The 20,428-nt window shown below is 36.1% G+C and overlaps 1 protein-coding gene across 1 annotated transcript in view; it reads right to left on the bottom strand.

Moving 5' to 3' along the window:
• The window catches only part of PHF3 (PHD finger protein 3), a 53,652-nt gene that overhangs the window by 18,280 nt on the left and 14,944 nt on the right, over window positions 1–20,428 (bottom strand). The window contains 3 exon segments of the mRNA XM_037392965.1: window positions 52–373; window positions 11,077–12,892; window positions 14,160–14,321. Coding sequence (XP_037248862.1) covers window positions 52–373; window positions 11,077–12,892; window positions 14,160–14,321 — 2,300 coding nt within the window.

Here is a 20,428-nt window from a genome sequence, read left to right as displayed (position 1 = left end):
TCCTCCTACGCCCAGTAACTAACAGAACTTTAAGCATTACGCAAGACTCACCCGTCTGAAGATTTTGACTTTATGCTTCCCAGTGTCCTCTATTTGCTTTGTTTTTTCAGTTGTTACATTTAGATTACAAGTAGGTGCTTGCTTCAGCATCCCCTGTTTTTCACACTCAATTGCTTTTTCTTCTCTATGGATTTCAAGATGAGTATCTGGTACACTTTGATCAAAACACTCCATTTTTTTGTCTTCTTCAGCACAGCATTTCACACACACATATTCTTTGTCTTCTTCACCCATCTGCTGAGCTTGAGAAAGACTCAGTCCAACACAATCACCATGAAACCAATCATCACATCTACCACAGCCCACCATAAACCTGAAAACAAAACAGTCACAAGTCAGTGTACAGGCTACGAAAGAAGATGCAGCAACTTCAGCAGAATGTACCTTACTTGTACTGAGTTGTGCATCTCAAGTTGCTCTTACCTGGTGAGTAATTTTCTTTGTAGCTTTACATCCATCTCCAGCCTTACGACATGGTATGCTCTTCCTGAGAAATACTTTTTTGGGCATTTTTTGCCTTTTGCAGTAGTCCAAGAAACTATCATAACCTCATTATGTTTTTGCAACCTGTCCCCAGATCCTACCACAGGACTTTTTCAGACCACCATTAAAAAAAGAATTGATCGGAATGTAAAAAAAAAACCAACACAACAAGAAAAAAAAACAACCAGTAACATCAAAACTCTCAAAACCAGTAAACTTGTTTGAAAAGATTTGAAAATTTTCTTGCAAGATCATATTATACCCATTTTCCTTCAAATATGATCATCATCCCTAGAGCAGAAATGTATCAACTGGCATGTTCCACAGCAGTAAGAGATGTTTAAGAGTTCTGACAAATTTAGGCAGAGAAATATCAAGCTATTCTAAAGTATGTTATATACTATGTATTAAATATATTTTATATCACATTCCTTAGTCCATTATTACCAAATTATTTCCAGAGTGTTGTTTTATATTCTCTTTACTGGTGAATATGGGGTGCAAATCTAGCTTGCAGGGACTGGTTTGTTTGTTTTAAATCGGGGACATGCCACTTTTGTGTTGCTCAGCTATTTTAGTCAGAGCCAATATTATTTAACGAATGTTTCAAACACCAAAATGAGTATCATTTAAAGGACACCCTTCACCTGAGTCACTTCAACTACTTCATTAATTTAAAAGTAACTCAAGGTAGAGATATTATTTTCAAAGTATTGTAAAGATCATTGGTCTAAAATAAAACCATAATTTATGACTACTTTGTGGAAGCGTTTTGAAAACTTCGTTAGGTATCACTACGACCTAATTGCACTGATAGGTACAACTTCCAGTGGAACTATTTGGGAAAGATGTTGAATTTCAGTTACTCAGGTTAAACACCTCAATGAATCTACTTCAGGTGACTTACATGGTGGTAGTTATTTTCTACAAACCTTTCCTGTAACAATGAACCTGGCATCACTACTTAAGATCCGCCTTCAAATGATGTAGGAAGACCTCCTGCATCATCCACTTACATTCTCTTTCCCCTTTTACATACCTTGCATTTTGTTTTATACTTACATGAACTGTATTAAATATATGTACTATTATATATATTGTCTGGATGAAGAAAATTCAGGAAGAATGCAAGTGTATTATGGAAAGTATGAGTTCTTTGTGAATACAGAAAAATCATTTCCTGAATGATTAGTTTTTAAATTCCACAGAAGACAGACCTGATTTTGAAAGTAATTAATGAAATGCTGGTTGTTTCAGCAATATATCCAACAAGCTAAATACACTGACCTGCAAACCCTGGTTTTTTAACCTAATATTCTATAAATCTCTTTTGTAAACAATTCTAAGGAAAAATATTCCTTATGCATGTTCCTATTCAGGGTAGGATCTGCTATCTGCTGACTTATCTACATTGCAAAACCACATAAATAGTACAAAATGTGCTTATAGGAACTCTCAATTGTCCAGAACTGTAAATGAACACTCCGTATGTCTTGATTGGAGGTATTGTATTCAAGAACTACTGGTACCTCAAGAAATAGAAATTACTATTTATCAGCAGACCTTTGAAACAGAAGAAAATATTGTGGCTTTATGTTCTGCCCTTTCTTACCCCAAAAAATCAGGATTAAATTCTGCTGAAGTAAACAGTCTTCAGATGTAAAGTCCGAAAGTTTTAAAGCTCCAGCAGTTTGAAAAAAGGTAATTTCTAGCTTCACTTGCCTATGATGCTGTTTGCTAGATTTGAAGAAACCACTTTTTATTCTAGTTTGTGAATAAAACTATTTTCTCATTTTTCATTTTATTTTTTTCTGAGCAGCCAGTACATTTACTATATTACTTGGCACTAGCAAACAGTATCTGTCCATCTGTTTATAGTTTCAATTAGGAAGGCAAACGTTCCTTCCTGTTTTGTCAGTATCACAATCTTTTCAGATCCATGTTCCAGCAAAGTGAAGATACAAGAAAGGTAGTATCAAGGGACAACTGCTTCTGATGGCCCTATCAGGGTAATACCATAGCATTCATAAACACAACAGGGTAACACGAAAGAAGCCATGAGACTTCAACACAAAGATGATCGCTCCTTTCTGAGAACTTAGAGCTCCAAACACGTGATGACAGGGAACACAGCGTGAGTGCCTATTTCACAACTGCAAGGATCCACAAGGGGATGCCTTACGTCTCATAATTGCAAGAAAATATTAGGAAAACTTTGGGAACACTTGAAACTGGTTACAAAAATTCCAAACTAAAGATATTCTGCAGAGCTGAAATAAGATCAAAGCATACAGTGAAGTGTTTCTTGCTTAAAGGACATTTTGGTGTACTAATGAATGAATGCCTTTTAGTTGAAAACAGAAGGAAACCAAGAATATACCATATCGAAGCAACAACTGCAACTACTTCAATTTTTATTGAATATATATGAATTTTTGTTCCCAGTCTGTAAATTCAGGCATTGGAGACTGATTTGTTAAATGAGCAAGGCAGACTGCGACATTTAGCAATCAAAATAGAATTCTGATAAATATTTAGAAAATGGACTAAATTTGCAGAAAAAGAGAGGTTAACTCCCAAGACTAAAACACACAAGATGCTGCACATGTTCAACTTTAAATTGACAGCACGTAGAATTTTTCAACTTAGTTCACCCACAGTGTGGGCAACAGAGATGGTGTGTAAGTAAAGCACCAGGATAGGCATCCAGTCTTACATATTTATTTTCAGGTCTATTTAAAAAATAATTAAAAAAAAAAAAAAGGTAAAACCCCCTAAAACTAGTTCTGTTCAGAAAAGATCATTCTTCACTAAGAATATACACCAAGACAGACAGATATCATTCACGCCATCTTAAGCAAACTACCGAAGATGGAATAACCATCTGGCTTCATTCCAGTCTTCACAATAAGCTTTCAATTACACTATAAATACACACAGTAAAGCTTCAGAATTCAGCTCTCAAACTAAGACTACAAAGAGAATCTGGAAACATCCATGAAGCCTGTACTACAAAAGAGAAGGTAGTGTTTACAACTGTCCTGCTTAAAACTACTTATACAAAATGGTAATAAAAATACTGGTGCTGCCTGCCTAAAAAAAAAAATTCACTATTTCTACTAGTATTTTCACACTAGTCAACTGCAATGCTGCAACTTCTGAGGCTGGGAGAGAATATACTGATTTTGATACCAGTAACGTAAATAATCCTTTTACGTACAGCCACTTTTACATCTTTATCTGCTTCCCTCATCTGCACACATAATACAATTATGATTTGTAACAGCGATTATAATCAGTTAACGGGCAATGCTCAAAGGCTAAGAAGGGGAGCCAAGGGAAACTGAAGCCTGGTTTGAAGGATCAAGGATGTCCTCTTGCACAGCTGTCAGAGTTGTGACTGAAGAGGTTCTGATAACTTGGACTATTAAAACACCAAAGTTTCTCAATGTAGATTGCTTCAAGTTTGAAGTGCAGGAGTTTTACCCATGTTGTAAGGCTGGATTGGAAGATGTAAAGCTGAAAAAGAAAGAAAAATATGTTTTAAAATATTTCATGCCACATTAAATAACAGATTTGTTTTCACTGGACTTTAATATAAAACCAAAATTTTCTTTTAAGAAAATCCTAAGAAGAGCTGAGAGGTAACAGCAGACAATACTACAGTTCACTGGGACCTTTGCATAGAGTATGTTATTGTTTCATTCCTTTAAAGATTCCTTTTGGTAGTCCACACATTGGCATGAAAAGATGCACCTTAAAATCAGAAATTAATAGATGATACATAAAAAGAGAGAGATAATAATTAATGCAAACCTTCCACAATCGCTCTCAGGATTGGGAGATTTGCTTTGGTGTGTTACCTGTAGTAAACTATATTCATCTGTTAGATGAAAAACTCAGGGCTGGACTATTTCTTTTCAAATATACAGACCATGTTTTAAAATTAATTTAAATACATTCAACATATGCAACAAAAGCAATTTTCCAGAGAAATCCATTACTGTGAAGTAAGATTTTATAAGTAAAATAGGCAGAAACCATCTTATTCATAAAACAATTTACACTTATTTTACTTACAAGTACAGTTTTAAAAAGACAAAAAATTGGGAGCTGTCAGAGTAGTTCAGCATGGGCCAGTAATCAGCATTTTAAGTTTTACTAGTAATGTAAGGTGCCTTGCCACAGAAAATTAGCTACTTCAGAAATAACTGCCTCTCTCTCATCTTCTGCATTTCTGATATGTAGCATAGGGAAAACATTGCAACAGGATTCAAACCTTAACAAACAAAAAAAGCAAAACTTAAACCTATTCAAAATGACACACTAACCCTGAACTCACATAAGAGGAATGAACCCAGTGCTGAGGCACATTTTAAGGAGTTAAGTGTTTAAAGCATGTCCCGTATCTGCATTTCCCCACCTTTAACAGCACTGTTAAAAATAAACTCCCGTAAATTTGTATTAACTGTGTCTCAGCTGTATTGATGCTACAGTCCAGTCAATGTTAAAGCAGAGACACTGCATGGAGTCAGCTGATTTTCCTTCACCTAATAAAGATGTTACTAGTAGAGAAGGTACTCGCAGTAGCTTTAGCAGAGCCTGTGTTCCACATCAGTGAAGTAGTATGGGCTTGATTAAAAGCTCAAGCGAAACAAGTGTTTGTCAAGAAAAAATCTGCACTACCTTGTCAGAGCACATACACATCAGCAGTTTCTCACTTGGTTTTTGTACACAGGTGACATGATTTTCCAGGTTTTGATCTTCTACAAGTAAGAACAACCTATCATCAAAGAAACACTACCAAATCTCTTTACACAGAATTTGCAGCATGGGAAAAAAATACCGCAAACTTATTACTTAAGTATTAAATTTCAATAACCCATCTTTTATGTAATATAAGGGTCTTTTTTTCCCTAAAAGCATAATTTCCTTTGGTTTTCCATGTTACATGAACCTCTTGAAAAAGGAAACAAACAGGGAGACAAGCAACCCTATGCTCTTTGAACTAAAGGTGAACGCATGAAACATGCCCAACAACAAAACACAAAAACCAAAATCACTGAACTTCCCCAAACCCTGGAAAAACTGGGTACAATACATCTCCTAATATTAATCACATATCCATAAAAAAAGAAAAAAAAAAATCATTAAGGGAAGGGTCACTACCAGTGGATTCTACCCACATGTTGCATCTTGCAGTATCAGGATATTTTCTATAGACTCCATATATATACGCATCCTTTATAAAATTATGCATTTTAGACAACCCATGCTATCCATTTGTCTAATTTCTTAATGGTACTGGTGCTAATAATAATCCCCCAATACTGCAGCATAGTAATACAGTCCATATAAAAATCTACTAATAGAATGATACAGCTGTAAACATAAACCACAGTGGAGTCCTTCCATTCATTAATTATACATTATGAAGCTATTTTGTTTATACTGTCATTCAGTTTTTCTACAGCTGTGAGTGGACATACAGCTTTTACTGCTGTAAGGCTTTTCACAGTGGAAGAAAGAAGTAACAGAGGCAGAAAACTTAAACGCTTCATCCACAACTATAAATTGAAGACATCTTGCATAATCTGCAGTTTAACATACTCATACTATACAATGTAAGGCATCATGATTATTCTAATTACTGTTTCTTGTGAAGAATGTTGTCACAAAAATGATTCATTTGATGTATATGCATCCACCCTTAAAAAATATGCACATGTAACTTAAGAGTGTTTATAAATTTGGAGCCTTCATCTCCTTCCTCATTCTCTTTTGTTTTGGCCACGCAAATTAAATTATCACCTGGTTCCAAAATAGTTTTCTAAAATATGAGCACTATTTTCGAAAAAACAAATGTCCTAGTAATCATCTTTACTACAGGAAAACAGAGTTCACATTCTTTTCTAACTTCAACCATCATTCGAATTATTCTTCTGTATTACAGTGGTGCAGAAACCTTTTAGTGACTATGTGTATGCAAGAGATCAGGAATACTAGATCTTTGGTAAATCAACTCCTGCACTTTCCAATTAATTGCTTTTTACAATATTATTATCTTTTCCTCTATATTAAAGAAGAGTTGAAATGTGGAGAGGAAGATGACCTTAAGTAAAGCTCTGGTCCTGCATCACTTAGTTTTTCTGTGAGTTCTGAGAAGGCCAGTTTGTGTCTGACCACACAAATTGCATGACCACATCCCAAGCAACAACAACAAAAAACAAACATAGCAAAACTAAAACAAAACAACACAAGAGAATGCCGAAACTCCAACAGCCTATTAAAAAACCTTACTAGAAACGCAGAAATCAAAAGAAGTCACCAGCAACAAATTAAAACGACAAACTTCCCTCAAGATAAAATACCTTCTAGAAAATTTGCTTAGAAACAGAATATCTCAAGTTATGTACTATGAATTATTAATCAGAAATTGCTGGAACTTCTTCCATTAAAGAAGACAGAGTGAAGATAAGGGAGACAATCTGCACAACAGCAGTTAGGTTTTGTCTATCTGTACATGGAAGGAATGAGTTCAGTCCTCCAGCCTGCAACGAACTTGAAGATCTACAGTGAAAACTGGAGAAATGTGTAATATGAGCCCTTACATTAGAAGGATGCATATAGGAGGAAATCTTACATTAGCAGATTTCTCAATGTCTGCAGATACCATCTTCATCTAGCTCTACGCCAAGAAATTAAGGGTTTTTCTTCCTTCAACTATCTTTAAAGATCTCTGATCTGTCTGCCAGAAAAGTAAGTACTGTTTGTGACACAGCTTAGTATTTTCAACATCACTTGAACTCATTAAGAAGTTGAGGCAGTAACTTTAGTCTATAACATTTTTCTATGTGATATGCATATCCTTACACATACACACATTTCATCTATAGACAGATGAAAATTTATGTGTATATTAAATAATTTATTAGCTCATGAAAAAACACCTGACATCGCTACGGGAATACAATGACAAAGTCAAACAAGTTGAAAGCAATACTATGGTAAGTAGCAACAATAATTCAATCTTTGCACTAAAAACAACCCTGTTTCAGATGTGCTGAAAATTATCAAGTATAAAAAGTTACATCATAATTATATGACTTGCCCAGTAACATAGGGCTTAGTTTTCATATGAAAGAATAATTATTTTTTAAGTTATGTTGCAAATGTAAATCTCTGATTGGGAATCAACACAATAAATACATCAAGCAGACAGACTGAAAGATCTAGTCCTAACCACCTACTTTCTGGATAATGAAGATACAGAAAACAATTACATTGCTTCCAGCTTACAAGCATCAAGACAAGTGGAAAACAAAGTATGAACAGTCACTGTTCAAATCTCAGGTGCAAAAGAAAGACGATCTATTAACAGTAAAATACACGCAGGCCTCTTATAAAGCGAGACACCTTTAACTTTTAAACCTTTGGGATCATGCAAGTCACATGTTTGTGAACAGGATTCCTCCTTTCCCAGCCATGTATTAATTATTGCATATATTCCTAAAGATACAAGACAACATATAAGTACCATCCTTCTACTGGTCTTCTAGCAGGCACAGTAAGATTACTCTGGGGCTGTGAAGGGCCTATGTAAGCGTCCCCCTTTGGGGATTCTGTACACAAAGTTTGATGAAAGATCTCCACGTTACCTTCAAGCTGAATCAACTTCCTAAGCTTAGCATTACATTACCCACAAGTTAGTGGCTTTGTATTTATTATAGGAAATACAAAAAGGTTCAAGTGACTACTGTTCTGCAGCCTGAATTCCAGATGCATTACATAAACATGACATACTGCAAAGCTCTTATGCACATTATTTCCAATCTCAGGACTGCAACTTCAGTTCAAACTCTTTTCCTACAAGTGATTTGTACTACAGCATTCATAAAAATTTCCAAAGTTTAAATAACCATAAAACAGCGTATAAACACAAATGTTATTTCAGATCTTAGCATTGCCTCTGACATTTGTTGATCTTGCTGTCATTTGACAATAGTTGTCTCACACTTTTTCTCCTATACAGTGCACAGAGGAAAAAAAGGAAATCAGCAGACCAGCTAGGCTGTTTCAAAAGGCAAATGAAAAAAACCTTATCACTATAGTCAATTTTGATAATTTTGATGTTTTTCCAAATGATGTAAGTGAAATTTATCGTGTCAAGCTTTTTTTTTCTTTTGCACTGTACTGAAAATGTTTTCTTGCTCTTGTACCAATAATTAAATAAGTACAAAATGCCAAGGCCCTTGACAAATTTTCATTCCTCTTGTATCTTAATGACATCAAGTGAATCTGAAAGGTTTGAGTTGTTATTTGTAGCATACAATGTAGTATAAAAATAATTTGAACAAGCTGAAACTTCATTTTTAGAACGGTGATAATATGAAGTGCTGGACTGACAGTTTTAAGCCTTCTGTTACTAAGCACGGAGCTCAATAATGCAAGCTTTCTCACTCCACTGATGTGTCTCAGTCACATTCTATATAAAAAAAAAATCTGTTTATGCTCCAAGCATCTTCCTACATTTAGCAAATCTGATCATTTCCCACTGGAGCTGCTGGCTGTGTCAACAGTTTTCTATTGCAGACACAGGGGGGCAGAGGGAGGAACAACCAACTAATACACCTAAAACTTAACAAGACTGACATGAAATTCAAGATACCCGTAATAACCATCTGTGGCAACTCATGGGCTCTCTCAATCCAACCTCTGCTGGTGAATCAATGATCTTAAAGGTCTTTTCCAACCTGAATGATTCTATGATTATGATTATACAACTCTTCGAGCAGCAGTAAGAGCTACCAATGCAAAACTGGTTTGCTGCATTTAATCCTGTATCAATGCATAGTATGTATATCTTCTGTAGCTTTACTCTGACCTTATAAACTACAATAAGTCGATTTAGTTCTGCCTCACTGCTGTACCTTCCCAGTACTGCTAAGATCCATTTACTATTAAAAATCAAGACTTCTGGAACTCTAACAAGACATTCAGAACAAGAAGACTCATAGAATGTTTAAAATGTTCACAAAAATACAAAGAAAACAGGATGGGTTCAGTGCAAAGCTTCAATACCAAGCAGTTTAAACCCCAAATATGCATATTTTGCTTTAAAAATATCCACAGAAGCATTTCCGTATCATGAAACAGCCTTTACAAATTGAAACAATACACTGAAACACAGGCTACCCATGTACTTCTACAATTGTGATCATACGTGAAATGATAAAAACTAAGGAAATGCAAACTGCATAAAATGAAACACTATAATAGAGGCACAAACGGTAAAGGGGCAGTCTTAATAAAAGGATTTTTAAAAACAAAACCAAACATAACTAGGTTTTGAGTGCCCCTTCAAGCAGACAATTCTACAACCAGGCAAAGCAAACCTAGCATTAATTCTTTTAATAGCACACATTGATGCAGTTACTATAGCTGCACAGTAAATTAATTTTAAGTATTTTTTTTTCAAAAATGATATAATAAGTCATTAAAACTCACAAGGGTTCTTCTTAGATACAAATTAATGCTATAAAAATCTCAAGCTCCAAAGGTAATTGTTCCATATTTCACGCTGATAGATGAAGTTCTAAAGCACACTCACTGAAAATTAGTATTAAAAGTTTCTCACATAAGCACACTAATCAGAAATGTCTTCAATTTGAAATTGAAAAAAACAACAAAACAAAACACAAAAAAAGGCTTGCAGGTAGAACTGCAACTATGAAAAAATACTTCAATATTAAATCCAGAATAAGAAGTGGTAATAAAGGAATTCTTATTCTTGGCTTGACAGTACATTAGTGAATGGAGTGGCCTTTTCCAGTTCACTTACGGTGTAGAAGAACTTCTGTCACAGAGCAACAACATCAACTTCAGATGCAACCCCATTATTAGCTTTAGTTAAAGGCAATTTCAGATATGACCACACGGAAGTTTTATCTTTTCTTTTTTTTTTTTTTTTTTTTTTTTTTCAAAAATAATGTTCTTCCTACACCCCCCCCAATTTGTTAATCGGGTTACATGAAAGCCTCAAGCAATCATACAAATTGGAAAAAAGCTTGAATCTCTATGTATTAGAATCCCACTTCTATCAGATAAAAGTCACATGTAAACAACTATTTGATTTTTCTGGTTGATGGTGATCCTTCAATTTAAGAGGTCTCTGGAAAGAAGGAAATGACAATCTGGAACATGGACATCTTAGTCTTATTTCTGTTCTATGAAAAAAGTATACATTTAACACTATAACAGAATTACACATTCATCAAAAAAATGTACTCATAACACGTTTCTAGTAAAAAAATTTTGGCTGAACTAATTTCTAATTTCTAATGCCCAAGCTAAAAGACAAAAACCAGTGTATGAATGCAAAGGAAATTAATTGACAGTATAACACAAACGCTTCCATTATAAGGCTATGCCTTTTTGTTTTGGTACCAGCAGTATGAAACATTTGGCAAGAGAGGAAAAAAAAATATATCTTCTGAGACCAACAATAAATTCCTGAGACAAAGCTACACACACCTGTTGCCATGTGGCTTTTTGCAAAAGCCACACTGCTTGTTGGGCACCCAAACATATTTGCTTTCATTAGCAGAGCTATGTTCCAAGCCTTCACGTTTAACAGTTGAAATGTTATCTGGAATGAACAATGGAGGCTCATCAAGTGAAAGACTTTTGCTACTTCTTCTCTGGCGAGGTTGGAGGTTCTTATCAAATCTTTTTGATTTGTTTTTTTCTTTATCATCCTCCTTCAGATGTTCTACAACAGGAGGATCTTTTGTCTCTGCCTCTTCCTTTGTGGAGCTATTTGTTTTCAGCACAGCTGCAATTTGGTGTTTCTGACCCTGGGCTTGCTTCTGACTAAGATTTGAAACATGCCCTGATAACGAGTGCATGGAGTGGTGGGTATCTTTAGAACAGCTCTGATGAGTAGGAGATTTCTCACTTGCTCTTTGAACGGATGACTTCTGTACTTGCCCAGAAACCTGGCCTCGGGGTATTTTCTTCAGCGTTGTATTGGTCTGCTTTTTTATGGTCACCCCTGAAACACAGGTCTTTGCTTTTAAACCCAGATCGGACTGTTTCTTCCTAATTTTAACTGGGTTATTTGGATGCTGATGACTCTCTTGCTCATCTGCATTCCGCTTCAAACTTACTGAAGATGGACTGTGAAGACCTGAAACAGTAAGACCAGCTCTTGTTCTTGAACGCATTTCTTGCTGCAGTGTACCCGATTTCTGTCGAGTACTTGCAGTCAGATTTTGCTTATTCTGTATCATAGATTTACTATGCCCAGGCCTAACGTTCTTTTCACACTTTGATGAAATGCAAGCTTGTTTATCGTCATTCTGAAATTTTGATGTCTCAGGGCCTTCTACTTTAGTACTGCTGATCTGGTGCTGTACATCTTGGCTTGTTTGGCTAAGAACACTGCTTTCTAAAATGCTATTTCCTGGGTCAGCAGAAGTAAAATCTTTGTTTTTTAAGTCTTTATTATCAAACTCTGGACTGTCCAATAGTTTCTCAAAAGAAGTTACAGTTTTCTCCACTCCCTTATCACCATATACACATTCTGTTATGCATTCCTTTACTGACAATTTATTTTCATCAGAAACTTCCACACTGTGGGAACCTAAACCACTATCAACCCCTTCTACAGAGCTGGACAAATTTGAAAAGGTGTCACAAATTTCACTTGGATTCACGCAAGCACTAGATGGATCATCAGCTTTTCCAGCTACCCCACTCAGATCATGCTCTTCTGTTTTCTTCTCTAATTCTTCTGTTTTATTTTCAGTCTTTTCTGAAGAAGTTTCAGAGCCCGTTGAACCAATCACATCATTTGCCTCATTTTTAACTGCAGTAGTTTCACTAGCGGCAGATACCGAACAAACTGACTCAACATTCTCAGATTCAGTCTTTGTTGCAACCTCTGTTATTTCCTTTGTTTCTCCAGGAGAATTAGAACAGGCTCCTGCTAAATTAGCACAACTTAACTCTTGGGATGTTTCCTCAACTTTTGCTTGCTCAAGGGTTTCAGCCTTTATTTCATTCACCTCTTCAGGACCAGGAAGACTTTTTGTATTACTTTGGGATGCTGTTACTGCTGCTGACGTTCCTTCTGTCTGTCCCGATCGTCTTGTACTACGCCTAACTTCTTTAGGCTGCTCTGTTTTCAAGGGTGCAGCAACATCTGTCTCTTTAGCTGGACTTCTCTCTTGTTTCTGTCCTGATTTTGGAGCAGATCCACTTTTTACAGATGATTTCTTGGTATTAACAACAGGTGCAACATTTGAACGCTTGGCTAGTGTGCTCTGTCGCAAACTCCGCACTGGTTCTAGGAAGGGGGAAAAAAAAAGAAAAAGTCTTAGCTATACTGCATCCTCCTTTTTTGCAAATACAAGACTTACCTAGAACAGAACTGATTCAGGCTGATTTAGCTTACTGGACATGAAGACTTAAAACGTAGTTGTTTACTGAACTTAAGAGAAAAAAAAACCACAAAAAAACCCAACACACACACACACTCCCTCCAAAAACAAAACAAACAAACAAAAAAACCCAACAAATCCAGCTATCTACTTTAAAAGTTATAAACTACTTGCATTTCAATTTTACACTGCCACAGATGGGTTGTAAAAACTCATTATTCCAACGGCTATGAAAGTCCTGAATAGTATGTATAAAATAGAAGTGATAATAAAAAATACAATCAAAACCCACTTTACTTTTCTACCACTCAAATTTTCCTACCTCAGGTAAAAATTGCACAAGTTATATTGTCATTAGAAGTATAGCTATGAAGCTTACAAAGCTTTTAGAAAACACAGTATATAATCTGAGATCCAGTCACATTCTCACTTAATGACATTTCTTACATTTTTTAAACTAAAATTTGAAACCATTCCAGTGCCTTTTTAAAAAGCATATTCATCAGCTTCGTACCACAGGCCCTTATTTAAATTCTGACTGCCTTATTAAGTAATTTTATCTTTTTAACTCAGCTTACTCTAAAGGGGGAAAAAGCAGAGCTGTCAATGACACCCCCAGTTTAACAAGTTAGAAAAACCCTAACCATAATCAATTAGCTACCACACAGAATTTAAATATTTGACTAAAATACATATTAAGCATATTGAAATATTTTGATGAAAGACTTTAGGATGGCAATTACTATAACCTAATTTAAAACAAAAAGAAAATACACAAAAATAAATTGATTTCAAATTTTAATTTGAAATAAAGAGACATGCTAACTTAACATTCCAATGCTGTTTGCAAATCCACTATGTTTTTGTTGGTGAAGAACTAAGTGCTAATCCGATGCAGGTAAAGGGATCAAAATCTCAAAAATTAGTTTAAGGACCACAGCCTGTAAGGAAGCCATCAAACATTTATCAGAGAGGAATTAAAATTCAGTAGTCCCCTATGGATGCTGACTTCTAGCTGCAGTGTATAGAAAAGGAAGTGTCTGTACTTGAATTCACACAACCTAACAACAGAGCTTTACTTTCCGTTTATAAACTGGGGGTGAGGGGTGGGTGGAATTATAAAAATGTAATTTACTTCAAATGTGCAAACTACACCATCTATTGAATGATCACCTTGTGCCATTAAACGTGGTGATTTTCTTGGTGATGTGACTGATGTTTCTTCACAACGGCTCCTCAAATTCCTGTTAGGTAATACAAGTTCATCATCATCAATGGTGTCGTTTCCACTCTCTTTAACTCCTCCTTCATCCATAATATCATCAAGACCAACAACTGGAAAAAACAAACAAACAATACAGAGCCTAAAACTTAAAATGATCAAAAAATGTTGCAGCTGTAATGCTGAACAAGACAGGGGAAGAGACAGGGAAAAATAAATTGGCCATCTAAAAACAAACAAAAGGGGGGAAAAATGAAGAAAGGCAAGACAGAAAATTCCCATGTGAGGCAGTTTCAGTGTAGAAGAAGCTATCACCCAAAGCTTAAAATTTCTGTAGATAGTCCTTACAGCTTTTTGGTGGACTCACATTTTTATTGTTTTTTTGCCACAGGAAGGTCCCCAGTCTTAGAGGATCAGCTGTCCCTCACTGTCCCTTCCCACCTAAGAAAAAGTGAAGAAAGGTAAACAGCAGAAAGAGCTGATCCAGAAGTGCAGAGTTTAAAATCACAGTTTTCTCACAGGATACAATTTTAAAACTCTAAGTCCCACCCAACATCACATATTTGCATCTGCAGCCCCTTTTGGGAAGAACACTGAGCGCAGCATGCACTAGTCTCCCAGGAGAGTCAGAGAACATTGTTGAATTCCTATCCTCCACCAACCTGAGAAGGATCCCAGAGGTTGCTCCTGAAAATAGGTTTCCTAAAAGGCAGTCAGGCCACTGCACCAGCAATTCTCCTCACTTTCTCTAAGTTTGGTTCTGCAATGGTAGCCTCTCCTATCCCAAGACCCTACGTGTGATTAATGAATCCTGGTCCCTGTGGGATGCAAAATTTGTGAGATCAAGCCAAACACCCAACTGATTTTACAAAACATGTAGGAGGGTCTGACAAATACAACACAGACTCCAAACAAATGACTATGCCTATTTTTCACTATTCAGGCACCCACCTACCCACCTAGAAGTACTTTTAAAATAAACCAACTTACATGAAAGAATTAAGATATCTAAAAATTTCTAACAATTGCTTATTAAAATGTATTAATTTAAATAAGTTTTATCTTAGAAATCAAAATAAGAAGTTAATAGAAATCCAAAATTGTTAGAATTTTTAGACAGCCTCAGAAAACCTGTCAATTCCTGCTCCTTTTCAAGTCTGATGCTACTGCAACTTAAAAAAAAAAAAAAAAAAAATCAGGCTTTTGTAAAGACACTACAATAATGAGCATACTTTTAAAATTACAAAAAATGGAAGTTGTAAAACACTGCTAAAGCCAAAGAGTGAAGAATAATCAAGTCTATCAAGACAGTAATTCAATCCACAACCACCTGTCACGAAGAATTTAGAAAGAAAAAAACCACAAACATAACCAAGCAACCTGTTAATTTTGAAGTTCAAGTATTAGAAAGATTTTAAACAGCCTCTTAAGGAAGGCTGACCTTGGCACCAGGTAATCAGACACTGGACTTTCATACTTAGATTGCTACCAGAAGCTAAAAGCTAGGAGTTTCCTGAGCTGACAATTTATCTTTTTTTACTCATTTATTTTAACCATAATTTTAGTTACTGCATCGTATACATCAGTTCACAGGAAAGGTGTGTTTCCAGAAATTACTGGCCACTTTTGCTTTCCAGCCCACATGGCAACCTTTATGCCTGTGAGTGTGTACATATATACACAGACAGCAGACACAAGCTGCAAAAGACTGATAATGCTGGTCTTACTCCACTCATCCAAATGTTTCTTAATCACTTATTTGCTACAAGCTACACACTGGGGAAAACAACACAATAGCAAAAAGATGGCATTGTAACTGCCTTGTTATTTTCCCCTAAGTATCTAATACTGGTCACTGTCCAAGATGGAAAGCTGAACGAGATGGACCCTCACCCTTACTCTGGCTGCCCATTCTCATGTTCTCAAAGACTATGTCCTCCTGACAGCTCTGCACTTTGGTATTAGTGTTCTCACTGAAAAGTCTTCCTACAAACTGTGGAACTGGTATTCAGGAACAGGCTGTGACAAAAGAGACTCCTTTCAGACCCTCTCCCGCTTCTTCAGTGTAGATCTAAACTACCAAGCTACTGAAAAGATGACAAATAACAACTACTTGGACAACTTCTGAAACAGCTCTAGAGCAGATTTCAGGGCTGCCATTAGAGCCTTGGGTTTTACTATGTTTGTGCTCAAGTTATTGAATTTATACAGCCTCCTTTATTAATAACAAAAGGGACACATTCAGTCTACTATTGACAGACAGTTTGAAATATTAGAATTAAAGTATTTTCATACTTACAAGACTCTGTGCTGTAGCTTTAATTTTACAGAGGAATTTGAAGCACAGAATCTTGCTAATTTCAAACCACCTGAGCTATAACTCGGCTAGTACAGCCCCATGAGGCCCCTGGATGAGGACCATTCGACACAGACCCTGCTGGGAAGAGAAAAAGTGACAGAGAATAGTAATAGGTACAGAGGAGACTAGGAAATTAAATTATGAAAGAGAAGGGGAGGTAGAGAAACCGCATTGGGAAAAGTAAACCCAAAAAAGCAAAACCAGAAAGAACTAAAGAGATTAGGTGATCTTAATAACAAATATCTAAAGATTACATCAGTAATAAATATAAAACTCAAGGCTGAAGGATAAAGAAAAAAAAAAACAAAAATAAAGAAAAACACATATCAGAATAGATAAAGTTGTATACCAGTGTAAAACTGAACAAGCTGCAAATAAGGAAAATAAGAGTCACGTTCAACATATACTGGAAGAGGTACACTGGCCTTCAAATTAATATTTAGTCTCTCCACTACTTGTATTTAAATTTCCACACTACTGTGCTATGCTACCGACTTATTTTTATATATGTTATACAATAGTAGAATAACACACAGTAAAAATAGTTTAATTGTAAATGTAAAGTACAATATTCCATGTCTTTAAAAAAAGCATGACTTTCTTAATTCTTCAGCAATGTAAAACTGAGGAAAACAAGCCTTACTTGCTGGCGGAAGAGGAGGGAAGGAGAAGAAAATACTTCTAAAACATCATCAAAATCTTTGACATTTGTAAATCTTTATTAACATATGTCTTCCCTTGATTATCATCAGGCAAAATTAGACAGAAATATTCAGGGTTTTGACACACTGGGCAAGTTAAACCTCAAGTGCAGAGAAATTTATTTTCTGTAGGCATTAGCCCTGATTTTCTTTTTCTTTGCTAACCACACATTGTAAGTGCTATGTCCACATGAATCATACTAACAGCAGGACTGAGCAAGTCCATGGCAGATTCCATATTTTACTTCTACAAGCATCACAAATTACATGGGAATGGTTGAACATTTTAGAATTTCTGCTATGTTATAAGTGGATGATAACAAAGAAACCTAACATCATACTTCAATGAAAAGAACAGTAACAGTCTAAAGCAGTAACTAACATGTCAGTAAGCCTTAAGAAGAGCCAATAAACTCTAAGAAAGCAATTAAACTTACACATTGATACTGAAAAATATCATGAAGTCTCAAGACTGCAAATGAAGATAGTATAGTTTATATGAAAACCTTTTTCCTAGTAACATTTGTGATACATATGCTCAGGAAACAGAATTTAAAGTGTTCTTTGTTAGAAAAAATATTTTCAAGAGAAATTAGGTCACTGATGATATAACTTACATAAGAAAACACCAAATTCAAACTGTTTTACAGATGTTTTCCTGTAAGCCTGTAACCTGCTTAACTGCAAATTTGCCTGAGAGTACCTTGTAGTGACTGCCCAGTGCAAGAAAAGAATCATACTAAGTACCATGTGAAATACTAACTAAACATTTACTCCCATTCTCCACTAAACTCTTACACTGTAAAGCAGGAATTTTACTGTCTTTAGAGTAAAAACATATGAAAATCAATTAGGATTAACAAACAATACAGCATGTATCTTAACAGAGGACTGAATCCCCATTTTAAGAAAAGATGGATTTACATCACAGGCCCACTGATTTATGGTTCTTTAGTCGCAGGAGCCTGTTACTTTGGAAATCAAAGAGTAGTAGAGCACAAATTTCAAAAACAAAGTAAAACCACACCATCATCCCAAGCACATTAAATCAAATTGCTATTTTATTAAGAAAAGAGCCTTTACATGAGCTCTGTGATTTGTAAATATATAAACTGCCTTGCAAATCCTACTACAGATCCAGGTTCTCTCCATCTATAATACTGAGCCAAAGGAATAAATAACTAAAGTCTTCAGGAGGATCTAAAATGGGGAACTTTGGTTGCTTGTTACCTACAAACAGAAAAGCATGAAAAAAAGCATAAAAAAAAAGTCTAGGTTCACAATACATACATTTCATACACGGAAGTTACTATCTTTGTCACAAGACACTGTGCAACTGTTCACATGGACAGCTTGGAGGAAGGATGGCATGAAGTAGTAAGAAAACTGAGAGAAACAACTGTATACCCAATTTTGGGTTGCAGTCTGAAGGTTACAGTCAGAATTACTTCACATGCAGGAGGAAAAATACATGTACATTTGGCTTTATTGAAAAGAGCCTGAAATGGCTAACCCTGCCAAACAGAACACTATGTGTAGTCAGAACAATTGGTTTGACTCTAAAGCAGGGGTCCTCGAACTACGACCCACGGGCCAGATGCGGCCCCCCAGGGTCCTCAATCCGGCCCCCGGTATTTACAGAACCCCCCCACCACCACCACCAGGGTTTGGGGGGGGAAACCAAGCAGCCGCAGATGACCTCCTGCTACTTCATCCCAGCGCCGGCCCTCTGCTTAAAAAGTCTGAGAACCCCTGCTCTAAAGATTCAATAGGTGATCATCATTTCAGCAGAGGTAGTGCTGCTTTCAACAGTACTCATGAAAACACAGGCTGAAACTAGAAAGAACAGACTGCACTTGGGGGAAAACACTTTCCCAGCAGCAATCCAAAGGGACAGGAAAAAAGAGGGCAATTAAAGAGATGTCCCTAACAGCCTTTGTACACTCTCATTGGGTCAGTCTTCCTCATCATTTATGAAAAATATCTGATTTTGATAAACATATCCAATAAACTAAATAGGTTCAAAGTTTGATTTTATTATGAAATCCAGAAATATCTCCAGATGATATGAAATTCAAATTCCATTCCCTCTATTACTTGTATAATAAATCAAACTGCCCCAGCAAATGACATCCTGAAGAGCTACAGAATTCATGGTAGCTGAGAAATACCAATTTAGTATGAATGCTGGTTATTTCCTTCACTGGCATGTGACCAGTCTGACCTTCTATGCTCTAAAGCTTATAAAATTAGCTGATAAACTTCCAGCATGTCTTCCAGCAAGAAATAACAGAACAAAGTAGAAAACTTATCACTAGAGTACCATCCAAAGTGGAAAAAAGGTGTTGCTCTCAAGTGTTATGTCCTATCTTAAACTCCACCGTTTCCATTTCTGATCAAAGAATTGCTCACAAAGGGGGGAAGCAACCCCAAACCCACATATCCACACCCACCTACACCACCTAAACATTAAAGACACCCAAGAGCTGTTCTACATAAACTGCTCTCCTGTGTTGGTCACTCAGTTCTTGGAAGAATAGTCACCTGACCACACCAATGAACAGAAGCACGCAGACCCCTAAAACTTGATATGGGGCACTCCTAATGGTTTTAACAACTTGGGTTTCATTTAACTCTCGAAGGTCTCATTTTGTCAAATTCTGTCCTCTTAAATGGCAAAGCAAGCAGTTGTATCAATTTCCACTATCGACACTAGGTCTTTCTGCTAATACCTACCTCAGGACAGTAAAAGGCCTCCATTATTACCAAGCTCCTACGAGCTGCAGTGAATAATAAGACCTGTGCATGGCTTGTACTAATCCAAAACTTCCTAATTGTGCTATAAGAGCAGCAATTTGCTCAGACTCCACAAACCAGCAACTCAACTATCTTTACAGTTAGTAGTCACTCTTCACAAATGCATCCTAAAAGGATTTCAGCACAACATCTGTAATTTGACCCATACTCTTTTCAGCTTCCAAGCGGGTCATAAAAAGTTACTTCTACCTCTGCTCAAACCCATTATCAGGATCGCCTGAAGAATCCTGTCTTCTCTAAACATGTAACTGTTCAACCAAAGCTAAGCAAGACAACCCTATTCTATTACTCAGTGGCAATCACAGAGCAAGCTCAGAGTAGACAAAGACCAATCATGTCACCT

Source organism: Falco rusticolus, chromosome 6 (genome assembly GCF_015220075.1).
Source record: "Falco rusticolus isolate bFalRus1 chromosome 6, bFalRus1.pri, whole genome shotgun sequence".
NCBI classification, from domain to species: Eukaryota; Metazoa; Chordata; class Aves; order Falconiformes; family Falconidae; genus Falco; species Falco rusticolus.
This window is presented reverse-complemented; position numbering and strand designations above follow the sequence as displayed.